We start from the raw sequence: 14561 nt of genomic DNA, 5'->3' as shown, positions 1-14561 counted from the left end.
TTTTTTGTCTTGGCTTTTTTTTTGTCTCTTGTGGGCTTGGGAGGCGAGGAAAAAAAAGCTATTAAGTGCACACACAGGTGTACACAGAATGAATATGTAACACTCGCACACGCATGCACGCATGCACGCATGCCCCCCGGCCCCCCAACCCCATTTCCGCAAATCATATCTGCAGCAGCAATGGCCCCAGCATTAACAACGACTACGATGATGGCGATAACGACATATCAGAGCTGGGCGGGTGGGTGGGGCGGAGACGCCGTGCGGCCGTAAGTCGGCGTGGCGGGGAGCTCGCGATGAGACGCTTGGGCCTGCGCCGGTGCTCTCTATCCTATCAGTATGGCGCCCATGACCTCGTGAACCCATCGGTGCTCGCCTAACGCAAACCTTGAATTAGGATGTTTGTGGACAATGGGCGGTGCCATTGTAACACCCGTGTCGCTAACCTCGTGACCCTGCCGGTGACCTCGCGTAGGAGGACGCAGAGCATGCTGGGTGATGCCAAACACTGCTACTTGTTGTCAAGGACACTGCTGCAGACCGTCGATTGATTTTATTTGTTGATGCGGGTAGGAAATATTCATCTTTAAGCTATTTAACGACAATCACCCGTGCAGGATCTTATTGACATGAAGTTATAGTAAATGAATCACACTAAGTAGGAAACACATTCGAGGAAAATAACATTCAAGTCGTGCACCATTTAAGTAACAATGGCAGCAAGTAACACAGAAATATAGGAATGACTCTCACGGGGTTTGATTACCACACATGGAAGAAACAGGAGATCTTAAATCAAGTAAGGAATTTGAAAAGGCAAGGGAAGGGAGGGATTTATGCCAAAACCATGAAGCAAGCTCCTCCTAAAAGTGAGTGCCGGCAACTCGTGATGTTTGGTGCAGCGGTTCCTTACAAGTATGGTTATGTAATTGGTCCAAAGCTTTATCGCAGCCATTTTAAAATAAATTTCTCCAACTTTGTAACAGAATTGTAAATAAGCCATTCAGATGTTTTGCAGAGGATTGCTACGCTTCATGTGAGATGAACAATCCGTAAACGCGGATACCACGGAGCTACCTCTGAGATCACATCACGTGACCCCTAACCCATACAGTGGAGGGCAGCGACCCCTCCACTAGTTATGAATGTGAGAGTGAGGTTCGTCGCATGGCAGGCAAACTGATATTTTACAATTCATAGAGCTGGTATTCTAACCAAATTTATCACAGAAACAAATTTATCTTGACGGTTTATTTGTTCAGTCATTGGTGACTGGCCTGGGACCATCAATTCGCTCACACTTGAGAACCCGGTTTGATCACAGGCAGTGGCTGAAACACGGATTGGAACCAAGGATCACAGCAGGGCCGGTGCAGTGCTCTTGACATTTGAAGCACCCAACCAGCTCATTTTTCCCATGCACCATCCATCACGGCGTGCCCGTTAATATCCCAATTGCACGTGTACGCCTGTGATCCGGATCTTTAGCGGGGAGGGGTGGTGGATCGCAAAGAGATTGTGAAACTCCCAAATTTGCTGGTCCGCAAGTAGGTGATGATACTAGAGGTGGCAGGACAGCAAGTGGGTTTTTGAATCCGTCTGTGCGGACCTTTTGAGTGTTACCGCCTCGTGTGCGTGCCGTGGGTTTTGTCCGTGTTCTCAAGCTTCATTCCACATGAAGAAAAACTGCTTTCATCTTCTTGGTTCTTTCGGTAAAGTCACGTAGAAGGGAAATAATAAAATAATAAAAATTAAACATAAAATAAAAATCGAAAAATAAAAACTGCTTTAAAATGAATTTGCCAAACGTCACAAAATGCAGGACCTTCTTGAAAAACGAGACTCGGCGAGGCTTTCCTGAGTAAATTAAAGATATTTCTCTATGTTTTCGGGTTGTACCATGTGTTGTTCGGCACAATGTCCGATGCTTTCCTCCATGTGCTGGAAGCTTCTTCAGGAACAATTCAAGTGTTTCACACAACGCGGTACAACCCCAAAAAGGCACCCGAGAGCCATACTCCTCGCCTGAGTAACATCAATAGTATCGACCCATTACCCACGCACCTTGGGTTCTCAAACCAATCATGATTTGGTGGCAGCAGTGTGCTTCTCCACGGTTATTGCAGCAGGTTCACACTACGTCCTTGAGGATGTTGCGAGGGTCATTTGTGTAGGCTTGGTCGGACTGGGCCGATGTGGTCCTGGCCTGGTCTGGGTTGGTCAATGAGACACGCGGGAGCACGTGCATGGCCGCGGTAGTCAAATGTAGTTTTAATCGTAACAATATGATACCGTAATAAAGATGATGACGTAATAAGATTCATGCTTTTTCATTACGGAGCTTTGATAAATGTGATTTCTTTTTTTCTCAAGGTAAATTCTTCGTGCTGTATGTCCGATGAGATTGAATAAAAACGCTATTTAACGCGCCAAGTGACAGACTACCGTCATTTCCTCGAATCCTGTTTCCGTCGGATCCGAAAACTCCGTTGGCCAGTGCGCGAAACCCTCGTGGCGATTTGTATGTCTGGCAGGCTACGATTGGCATACGACTCCAACGTAAATGAAAACACATCGCAAGTCAAAGTAAGTATGGGAGTCCGAGTGAGATCGTAAACTCTCACCCGCATACCTTTAAGGTTTACCTGTATTCTTCTACAGGAGTTTTCAGGTTCATACGGTGTACAGCCGTTTAAATACGGGCTAAATTTGTTTGTCTGTTTTTGTTTCTCCCTTGTGATGGGACTTTGTCGGATGAACGTTGAAATTTATGAGGGCACGGGGTGACCAATAAGGTCTGAATTGGTCCGTAATAAGGTAGGCACTGATAAGGGGTTGACAGGTATGCACCCGTGTATTGCACTGGGCTGTTGCCCAGGGTTGCGTAATTTCAAAGTAAAATATTTCTCCTGGATGGGTGTCCAGGGCATCATTTGCCACGAACATTTTATTAAAATAAGCTGCAGACAAATCTCGCACATCTGTCCCTCCACTCGTCAACCATACGGCATTCTGGAAAGCATATAACTAAAGTTGCATTGGTTCAGCACAAGCAAAACTCTGGACGAGGTTTGATATTCAGTGTCTTGCCAGCTGTCCGGCTTGCCGTGACCCTATTGGTGAACTGACATGTTTATAGGCAATGGCCCCCCTCGATAAATGGGTACTAGCTCGACGCTAATTTTATTTTTTACAAAAATTATAGCATTGTAGAGAAAGTCACGGCAAATAACGCACGCCTCCCACTTGATCCCTGATATACACATAAAACACGTTTTACACACCACATGAGCATGTTGTCTGCTTATTCATTTGATCACAAACTTGCCTTTTGCCCGTCCAAGGATGGGTGTATTGCAGTAAATCTGAAACTTGCAAGCGAAAATCAGACCGCGACGTGATATTCATTGCATTAAAGCGTGTGCAATTTGTAAGGGCGCGGTGACACAGACCCATTACATTTTAAGGTTATAATCCCTTGTTCATCATGACGTCCTTTTTACTTTGATGTCTCAGCGTTACAGAGATCGCGTGACGTGAGGGTTCCGCCTTTGTAGTGAGGGTTGTAAGTTGACGCCGAGGGGGGAGAAGGCGCCTTGGCCCCCCATGTGGAGTGACGTCAGCCGCTAATTATTATGAATGGAGGGGGGGTGTCCATTTGGAGGCTGTAACCTGTTCATGATTATTAATGAGGGGGGTTGGTCGACGTGGAGTGACGTCACGAGCGTTGCACACAGACATTCTTGGCTCATATCTTGACTTTCGTGACTGCAGGAATTCATATTATTTGGGTCTTTCGGTAGAGTCACGTAGATAGGTTGAAAATAATAAAAATACTCCGACGTTTCGATCACAACAACATTGTCATCAGGAGGAAAAAAGAGTAAGATAGCTGCTGAGGCAGACTGTTTTTAAAGGTTTAAAATGGGTATAGCCCAAGGGTCATAAAATAAGTGGGCGGGGCTAGTGATGTTAATGTGAGAAATTAACATGTTAATGTAAGATCAGAGGGTGACGTCCACAACGAGGGCGCGAAAGTGGCTATGTTAATGTGAGAGATTAGCATGTTAATGTAAGATCGGAGAGCGACCTCCACGATGAGCGTGCGGAGGTGGCTATGTTAATGTGAGAGATTAGCATATTAATGTAAGATTGGAGAGCGGTGTCCAAGACGATGGCGCAAAAACATCACAGCCAGTTATGATTTAAACTGGTTAATAACGTCCTTCCAATGATTGCTCAGTTTGTACCCATCTCGGTTGAAATTGTGTCTGTGTCTATAAATATGGATGGCTTCATGAACGAGTCTTTGTTGATAGCCAGTAGGCTTGCAAAGTACCTTCGTCTTGGAGAAATACATTTCGTGTGAGCCCACCGCATTAAAACAATGATCAGCCACGGCCAAGGTATTGGTCCTACCGTGTTTCAGATCTGCCTTATCTTCACGAACACAGTCCGAGACATGTCGCTTGGTTTCTCCAATGTAACTACTGCCGCAGACACAGCTTAGTTTGTAGACACCGGGGTAATGCATGTCAGGGATCACATCCTTCATTAATGGGGTCATGAATTTTATGTACTGTGTTAAATCGAACCTGGATCTTCTGCTTGCTCATGATTTTGGAAATCTTTTTGGTGACCCCTGCTATGTATGGCATGTCTGCTTCATCAAAACGCTACACCACACAACTCAATGTATCTCCGACCATGAACACCTGACCAGTGAACTCAAACACGTACACCAGGCTTTCAAGGCGAATGGATATTCTAACTACACATTGTCTACTCCTACATAGGCCTCGGCAAGGTAAGGTAATTTACTCTTTTTACCGGGGAAAATGGTCAAGGTAAAGGGTAAAGGTGTCGACATGCCAAGGGGTAAGGTAAAGGGTAGGGTAAAGGTAGCTCGAAAGAATTACCCGGTAGGGTAAAGGAAGCGCGAAGTATTACCCGCTAAATACGGTACCTTGTTTACCGCTAAAAGCTCCGTGGCGCAGTCCGTGGCCTCCATTTAATAAGTAATAATAAACAAAAAACTTTTTTTAAAAACACGCTTTTATTAAATGTACAAGTAATGGCAGAACTCCACGACTCCAGGAAGTGGCCCGAAACTTGCCACAACGTAAGGGGCCGTGGCCAATTATAGCCAACGTCGGTTGAGCGTGAACAATTAGACCCAAGCCGAAACATAACACGTAAAACATGTTTAAAAATATATATTTTTATGATAGAATATAGTATTGTCATCAGTATGACATAAGTATACCAAGTTTGCAGTCGATACCACATTAGGAAGTGGGTAAAAATTGAGTTACAAGATTTGAGGATACAACAACGACAACAACAACAACGACAACAATGACAACAACAATGACAACAATAACAACAAGCGTGTAGAATTGGAATCATCGAGAGTATTCTATGATTAAAGCGCTCTACCTAGCATTTACCGTTATAAACCTTGTTCATGTGTAATTACCCTGTAATCGGGTAATTTTTATGGGGTAAGGGTAAAAGGTAGGGTGAAGGTAGGCTCGTTGCTTTTTACCTTTCACCTTTTATTTTACCTGCTAAAGGGTAAAAGGTAGGGTAGAGCGATTGTATTGTGGTAAGGTTAAAGGTAGGGTAAAGGTAGGCTCGTTGTTTTTACCTTTTAACTTTTACCTTACCTTGCCGAGGCCTACTCCTACATTAGCACTGGTTGACCTACGTCACACATCCCTCCTCCCAACACCCCCATTGTCTACTCCTACATTACCACTGGCCAGAGGTGTGGACTCGAGTCATGTGACTTGGACTCGAGTCAGACTCGAGTCATGAATTTGATGACTTGCGACTCGACTTGGACTTGCATAACAATGACTTTGTCCCACCTATGAGATGTGGACTCGAGTCATGTGACTTGGACTCGAGTCAGACTCGAGTCATGAATTTGATGACTTGCGACTCGACTTGGACTTGCATAACAATGACTTTGTCCCACCTCTGCCACTGGCTGACTGGCTGCCCCACCCATGCTGTTTGCGCCGTGCACCCCTTACTCCTCCCAGCTCTCGTTGCCCGCCCACTCACTTTGGAAACCCTTATAAGCAGTTGCGTTTGGAGGCTTTCCCCCTCTTTTCTCTCCGCCTGATGAAGACTGCTTGTGTTGCGATGGAAACGTCGTGGGTTTTTTGCTTTTATTCTTTTAAATGTATTTTTATTTAAAATGTAATTTTTATTTTATTATTTTTTATTTTATTTTTATTTTCTATCTATGTGACTTTACCGAAAGAACCAATAAAATGTTAAATATGTATTCGCATTGCAAGTACAACAAATCACTAAACACAATTAAAATGCTAAGTATAATCACAACGTTGGGAGAACTGACTTAGTGAATTGACTCCTGAGTGATTCTACGAAATAACGATCTCGTGGGCTGCGTTTGGCCCACATTCTGCTGTTGTGCAGGGCCTTCAAAAGTGTTCGTTGGAAGGAAGATTGGGTGTGTGGTGGGGCCTTTCTGTAGGCCCGGGCATTGACGTCATGTTGTAGGCAATCATGTTAGAGGTCCCATCCTGGTCCTGGACGTTCTTGTCCTTGAAGCAGCCAGAGGCCAGGAGGAGGACGTAAACGATAATTATGGAAATCACCATGATTACTGCTCCAGAGATCTGTAGCCGCACAGACACAAAAATATCCCTGGTGAAGTCCACACAGGCTGCTGGGGAACATTTGTTAGTAAACACCGATGAAGGTCAGCACGGCGCACGAGGGTGGCCAGCACCACATCCGACTGCCTTTTGTCTCTCAAGTGGCGGTGTTTACACACCGGAACAGATACTCATTTTAGGTTGAGTCGACCTAGGGGAGGACCAGGACCGGTTCTGATATTCGAACTAGTCACCGGGTTCATAGTGCAGCGCTAACTGCTGCACTACTGCTCACCATATCTACAAAGATAACGATCTACCGTCTAGCCTTAACAAACTGTTGGGGTAAGTGCTGGTGGTGTGCATCTATGAAGGTCAGCACGGTACACGAGGGTGTGGGTGGTCAGCACTACGCCTGGCCGCCTTTGTCTCCCCAGTCGTGATATTTCCACACCGCACCAAATACTTCGAGGCCAATCTTGGCACAATTGGTCCCAATCATCAGCAAGCCCAAGCAGCTCCACATGCTGCGATACCACATCAGACAATCTATTTTATAGCATGTGTAGTGGGTACAGATGGAGACTCAGGCTTTCTATTGGAGGTAACCCTTATATTAACTTTACACCACACTACTAACACAAAGGGGTAACTGCCCCTTTACCAGATAACCTATGTTGGTGGTCCACCAGGCTAGCTACTCTAACACTCTGCGCTAGCTACAACGGACCGGACCCCAACTCGGGTCCAAGTCCATGGGTTGGAGACTCCTCTTCCGGCGTAGAATGTAGGCTTCTTCATGAAGACAACAATAGCAGCAGATCCCACTGGCAGACTCGCTTTTATCCCCCGTGGCGGGGCTCGCTCCGCCCCTGGCCACGACCCCCTTCCCGAACTATCGAGAAGAGTCCCTACTGGACACGTGGTCCCCCCAGCCCTCCTTTTGGGGGTCCTCGGGTAGACGCCCCCAGTCACGTGTCGTCCGGGGTCAACCAGAGTTCCGTGGCCCCGTGGAACCCTGTTCCCGAAGCCGGCACCCCCCTTGCACCCTATCCTCCAGGGCTGGCATTACACCCAGCGCAGGGTGCCACTGGTGGCTGGCAGTCCGTGCTCATCGAACTCCGCTAAGGCCAGTTCTGTATCCGCCTTCGGTGTTGTCCGTGATGACAGAGCAATGTGTGGCGTGTCGTGGCCAGGTTGGCCACGCATACAGCGACATACAGCGATGTCATCCAGTGATGTCATCCAGCGATGTCATCCAGCGATGTCGCTGTGCCCGTTCACTCCCCTCTATCCCACCAAACAGAAGCTGCTTGAGCATGCGATGGCTGGGCTCCATGACCCAGCCAATGCAGCCTCACCTTGATGAAGCAATTTACTCTGTCCAGATGTTTCAAGGTTATGTGAGCTGCTGACACAATTCAGTCCGCTTAAATCTAGGTTGGATCATAGGCAGACAAGCCTGACTGTTTAAAGCTAACAATGATGTTCGTTTAAAGGGGTCCATGGTTCACAAGTATAGAGAGGGGATCGCATGACTGTGGCTAATCTTCAAATTAAACGATAGAATAGGTAGCTTCCACGCCGCATGATGCAGCTCGACCGATTCGAAGTGAAACCTCTGCTACCAAACAGGAGATGGTCATACGTATGTAATGACGACTTGGACGCACTTGTCTTGAGATGGTTATTTTATTAAGGCACCACGTGCTCACACTCGAACAGGCAGAGACCCCACTGCAACAGCCCCGAGTCTCCCGCGCATCTCCCGTAATACACGGTCCGAGGCCACACCCTCATTCCCGAACCTTCTCGCTGGTTCTAGACGCTCACTGTACCAGCAGACTCTACCGTCCTCTTATGTCACCTGGCCACGCTCCTATTCTCGATCATTCCCGTAGCCACCAGTCCATTCGTACTGCAAGCTGACTCCCCTGTCATTACCTCTGGTGGCCACTAGTCCATTCGCACTGCAGGCTGACTTTACTGTCATTACACGTACACAGTCCCGGTATGGGAACGCCCCCACTATCTCCATAACTGCCCCTTTATTCATGGGGATTTACAGGCAAGCAGTGTTTGATGGCACAATATTCCCAGACAGATGATTTGTTGTGGTAGGGCTGAAGGCAAGGCCCCAACTCTAAGTGGCACGCTACAGGTTCAGCAACAGAGACTCCAACTCCTTAGAGTGAGCAGGATTTATGATATCAGCATTCAATATTAGCCTCTCATTATATTGTACCAGATAGAAATTCTTACTACACACCAATGGAAAGCTTCTCGAACTAAGTGGTCAAAATGTTCAATTGTGTAGGGGCCAGAGGACATCCATATGGCGCCATAAGGTGAACAGGAAATGACACCGACTCCAGGCTATGCAGCTTTACCCTGACCTGCCTACCATGATGAAGGTCCTGAATGATTGTGAGCAGAGGGTCGGCGACCTCAAAAGCACGAAAAATAACCCAGAGCCCTGGCCTATAAATGGTATCAAAGGCCTTGACCAGGTCAATAGAGTAAAGATGTAATGAAGGTCAGGCTTGGCTGTGACCTGATGATGCTAGTTGTAATTACTGGCGAAACGTAGGACTCAAATTGTAAATGTTGTGCATTTACTCTTCAACACACCGGTGTGCTGTACTAGTGTAATGGTTCGATAGTGGCGCACACACTGAACATGGGAGGCAACATTATTTATTGTTAACACAACGGGTAACTCATAATCAACGTTTTTGGGTTTAGATCGCGTTATTTATAAATGTGTCGTAACCCTCCACCACCCGACACGGCCAATCAGTAAAAATGTGTCACGTTGACAAAAGACAAATAGTTCACTGCTTTAGCCCACCGGTGTGTTGAAGCCACAACATTTACAATTTGAGTACGACGTTTCGCTGGTAATTGCATCCAGCATCATCGGGCAATTCGCCAGAATTGGTCGCGAAAGCCTACGTGTTAAACTGACAACGGGTAACTCTTAACATAGAGTGGTGACCACCGACCTATCGTCGCTAACACACACTGTCACTCGCTAACACTGACACTGATTCGGATAGCGTGGCCAAGAGGCATCTTCATCCCGGACTCAAGCAGCCCCGAACCCGGTGCGGAGGCCGCTTATATGCGCCTCGGCGTGTCCGGGCCACACCCCGGGCACGCCCACCTTCGAGAACTCTCGAGAAGGCTCTTCCTCTGTCCATGTGGCCCCGAAGGTGCCCCCGGGCCCCCCGGCCAGCACCTTGATCCGGTCACGTGTCCAGCCGGGTTCATCCAGAGTGACAGGGCCTCACACAATCCCCGCGGTACTGACCCACAGCCTCCAGACCCCCCGAACCGGCCATAACGTCATTCGACGTGATGACGTCATGTGTGTGTGTGTATGTGGTCTTCTCGGCCGCGGTCATTCCCTCCCTTCTCTACGCTTGCGAAACGTGGACCCCCCTAATGTAGCATCTTCGCCGGTTAGAAACATTTAGGCTGGCCTGCCTACGATCCATCCTGGGTTTAACCAGGTTGGATTATGTGAGCTCACAAATCCTTAAAAAATCTGGGCAAAGTCTCATCGGTGAGCTCCTCTGGCGGGCAAGGCTGCGTTTGGCTGGGTCATGTAGCCCGTATGCCCAGCCACCGCATGCCTAAACAGCTTTGTTCGGCCGGATAGAGGGGGCTTAACGGGCGCGGCACGGGCTAGAGAAGAGATGGAGTGATGTGGTACAGGAGGACGTGGAGCTGAGTGGACTTGCCGATGACTGGTACCAGCGGTGTCAAGATCAGCCTCAGTGGAGGAAGCTCGTGAAGGACGCTACTGGGCAGTTGGAGGCAGTCGCCCTCCAACAACAACAGAGGGCGGAGGAGCGACGCTCACAACAACGAGCGGAGCCCTGGGTGGCTAAAACACAGCAAGTTGGCACAGTAGAGGGCACAGGTGGTGCATTAGCCAGTCATCTCACTCAGTCGACCCGTGGCACCTGGGTCTGCCCCGTGACCTCCTGCCAGCGGGCGTTCGACACTTCACGTGGCCTCAAGGTGCACATGGCCTGGCACAAGCGTCGTGGTGACGTCACCGCCACTTAGTGGCGAATGGCGGTTGTTGTTGTGTGGACCCGCGTGGTCGTGACGCTCCCCCGCGTAGTGACGTCACGCGTATGTGTGTGTCGGCCCACACGCTACAAGTCACTACACTCGTAACAAATTGACATGTTTTGTTTACGTGACAAACCGTAACTAATTGGCTGTGTCAGGTGGTACCGGGTTTAACGACGCATTTATATTTACGTGATCACGGGAACAGTAAGCATGATACTAGCAACGGAAGAGTGACGAGGAGGCTACCGACCAACGTTGCGCAAGCGAATGAATGGATCGAATGTGTCAGTGCTGGATCATCGATCTTGAAGCTTATCGAGCAAAAACTGGGAGAGGGAACTCACCGTGGAGACGGATGTGCAGTACTCTATGATCACGGGATCGGGCGTCGTCATGCAACGTTCATTGCTAATGCCGCCAGAAGTCATCATGCAGCACAGGATCTCCTGGTTGAACAGCGCCGTCACGGTCCACGTGAGGCTGGCGGCCGTCAAGAGGGAGACCCCCCTCATACTCGCCACCTTCAGCACAACAGTCACCCAATTAGCGTCCCCTTGACAACAGCACCTCCACCCAGCCCTAGTCCTCGACTACAGCACCTCCACCCAGCCCTAGTCCCTGACTACAGCACCTCCACCCAGCCCTAGTCCCTGACTACAGCACCTCCACCCAGCCCTAGTCCCTGACTACAGCACCTCCACCCAGCCCTAGTCCCTGACTACAGCACCTCCACCCAGCCCTAGTCCCTGACTACAGCACCTCCACCCAGCCCTAGTCCCTGACTACAGCACCTCCACCCAGCCCTAGTCCCTGACTACAGCACCTCCACCCAGCCCTAGTCCCTGACTACAGCACCTCCACCCAGCCCTAGTCCCTGACTACAGCACCTCCACCCAGCCCTAGTCCCTGACTACAGCACCTCCACCCAGCCCTAGTCCCTGACTACAGCACCTCCACCCAGCCCTAGTCCCTGACTACAGCACCTCCACCCAGCCCTAGTCCTTGACCACAGCACCTCCACCCAGCCCTAGTCCCTGACTACAGCACCTCCACCCAGCCCTAGTCCCTGACTACAGCACCTCCACCCAGCCCTAGTCCTTGACTACAGCACCTCCACCCAGCCCTAGTCCCTGACTACAGCACCTCCACCCAGCCCTAGTCCTTGACTACAGCACCTCCACCCAGCCCTAGTCCCTGACTACAGCACCTCCACCCAGCCCTAGTCCCTGACTACAGCACCTCCACCCAGCCCTAGTCCTTGACTACAGCACCTCCACCCAGCCCTAGTCCCTGACTACAGCACCTCCACCCAGCCCTAGTCCTTGACCACAGCACCTCCACCCAGCCCTAGTCCCTGACTACAGCACCTCCACCCAGCCCTAGTCCTTGACTACAACACCTCCACCCAGCCCTAGTCCTTGACTACAGCACCTCCACCCAGCCCTAGTCCCTGACTACAGCACCTCCACACAGCCCTAGTCATTGACTACAGCACCTCCACCCAGCCCTAGTCCCTGACTACAGCACCTCCACACAGCCCTAGTCATTGACTACAGCACCTCCACCCAGCCCTAGTCCTTGACTACAGCACCTCCACCCAGCCCTAGTCCTTGACTACAACACCTCCACCCAGCCCTAGTCCTTGACCACAGCACCTCCACCCAGCCCCTGTCTACAGCACCTCCACCCAGCCCTAGTCCCTGACTACAGCACCTCCACCCAGCCCTAGTCCTTGACCACAGCACCTCCACCCAGCCCCTGTCTACAGCACCTCCACCCAGCCCTAGTCCTTGACCACAACACCTCCACCCAGCCCTAGTCCCTGACTACAACACCTCCACCCAGCCCTAGTCCTTGACTACAGCACCTCCACCCAGCCCTAGTCCTTGACTACAACACCTCCACCCAGCCCTAGTCCTTGACTACAACACCTCCACCCAGCCCTAGTCCTTGACTACAGCACCTCCACCCAGCCCTAGTCCTTGACTACAGCACCTCCACCCAGCCCTAGTCCCTGACTACAGCACCTCCACCCAGCCCTAGTCCCTGTCTACAGCACCTCCACCCAGCCCTAGTCCTTGACTACAACACCTCCACCCAGCCCTAGTCCTTGACTACAACACCTCCACCCAGCCCTAGTCCTTGACTACAGCACCTCCACCCAGCCCTAGTCCCTGTCTACAGCACCTCCACCCAGCCCTAGTCCCTGTCTACAGCACCTCCACCCAGCCCTAGTCCCTGACTACAGCACCTCCACACAGCCCTAGCCCCTCGTCTACAGCACCTCCACCCAGCCCTAGTCCCTGACTACAACACCTCCACCCAGCCCTAGTCCTTGACTACAGCACCTCCACCCAGCCCTAGTCCCTGACTACAGCACCTACACCCAGCCCTAGTCCTTGACTACAACACCTCCACCCAGCCCTAGTCCTTGACTACAGTACCTCCACCCAGCCCTAGCCCCTCGTCTAAAGCACCTCCACACAGCCCTAGTCCTTGACTACAGCACCTCCACCCAGCCCTAGACCCTTGCCCACAGCACCTCCACCCAGCCCTAGACCCTTGACCACAGCACCTCCACCCAGCCCTAGTCCCTGTCTACAGCACCTCCACCCAGCCCTAGTCCTTGACTACAGCACCTCCACACAGCCCTAGCCCCTCGTCTAAAGCACCTCCACCCAGCCCTAGTCCCTGACTACAGCACCTCCACACAGCCCTAGCCCCTCGTCTAAAGCACCTCCACACAGCCCTAGTCCTTGACTACAGCACCTCCACACAGCCCTAGCCCCTCGTCTAAAGCACCTCCACCCAGCCCTAGCCCCTCGTCTAAAGCACCTCCACACAGCCCTAGCCCCTCGTCTAAAGCACCTCCACACAGCCACCCAGTCTCGTCACCTTCTCGTCCCTGTTCTGGGTCCGGCATAGGCGGCGCAGCAGAGCCGAGGACCAGAACGAGAACGGCAGCGTGGGCCCCGTGAGCGCCACCGTGGTGAACACGACGCTGTATATGCAGGGACATTCCGTGACGCTTGTGAACAGCAGCTGCGCCGCCACCGTCGGTAGCACCGCTCCCAGCGCCATCACGAGCGGCACCAGAGTTGGATGTGTGAACGCACGGCCCCACACGCTGAGCTGCGAGGGCAGTGAGGTGGTGGTGGTGGTGGTGGTCGTGGCCATCACGCCGTGGTTCGTGGCAACCGAGGTGGTGGTGAGGTCTTGCTGCTCTTGATGATGGAGGAGCTGGTGGTGATGTATGAGGAAGGGGCGAAGACGGTCATAGAGGAGGTGGAGGTGAGAGAATGTATTGGCGGTTGTGGAGGAGGTAGTAAAATATATTGGATGTGGTGTTAGAGAATGAACAGGAGGAGGATGAGGTGGGGTCCAGCCAATGCTGATGACTGTATTGCTGCTGCTGATAATATTTTTTGCTGTGGATTTGATGCTGATTATACGGATGCTACTGCTGATGCTGATATTGCTGATGCGTTTGCTGCTGGTGCAGCTGGTGGTGGAGCCAACAGAGGAAAGAGTTGGAGCCGGACCCTTATGTTTGGCGGTTTCCCCGTGTATTCGGTTAGTGATTATTCAGTACATTCTCACGTTTAGTGTCGCGTGTGCGTCACGCTCTGTCAATCGCACGAATACCAAGCATCATAAATAAAATAAAATGGTTTTAGTTACACGTATGCCCCAGAGGACATAGCACATAAAATATGGGTGCGGTGAAATCAGCTCATGTGCAGGTACTCTGTGAATTATGACATCGCTGGTACAAGGGAGATGGTGGCTGATTGGGGAGGCGTTCATTCAGCAGTTCAAAGACTATGCCTGATGATG

The 14561-nt window shown here is 50.5% G+C and overlaps 1 protein-coding gene across 1 annotated transcript; it reads right to left on the bottom strand.

The window, feature by feature from the left end:
* Nucleotides 1-6282: 6282 nt before the first annotated feature.
* On the bottom strand, nucleotides 6283-13989 carry LOC144731818 (uncharacterized). Its single transcript, XM_078613083.1, has 3 exons — nucleotides 13620-13989; nucleotides 11069-11245; nucleotides 6283-6656 (listed from the first exon to the last, which is right to left on the bottom strand). The coding sequence occupies exons 1-3, from the start codon at nucleotides 13899-13901 to the stop codon at nucleotides 6459-6461; spliced, it is 657 nt and encodes a 218-aa protein (XP_078469209.1). The 5' UTR covers nucleotides 13902-13989; the 3' UTR covers nucleotides 6283-6458.
* Nucleotides 13990-14561: the final 572 nt, after the last annotated feature.

Source organism: Lampetra planeri, chromosome 40, assembly GCF_965212315.1.
Source record: "Lampetra planeri chromosome 40, kcLamPlan1.2.h2, whole genome shotgun sequence".
In the NCBI taxonomy this organism is placed as follows: Eukaryota; Metazoa; Chordata; class Hyperoartia; order Petromyzontiformes; family Petromyzontidae; genus Lampetra; species Lampetra planeri.
Note: the sequence above shows the minus strand (reverse complement) of the source record. Positions and strands in the feature narration are given on the sequence as shown.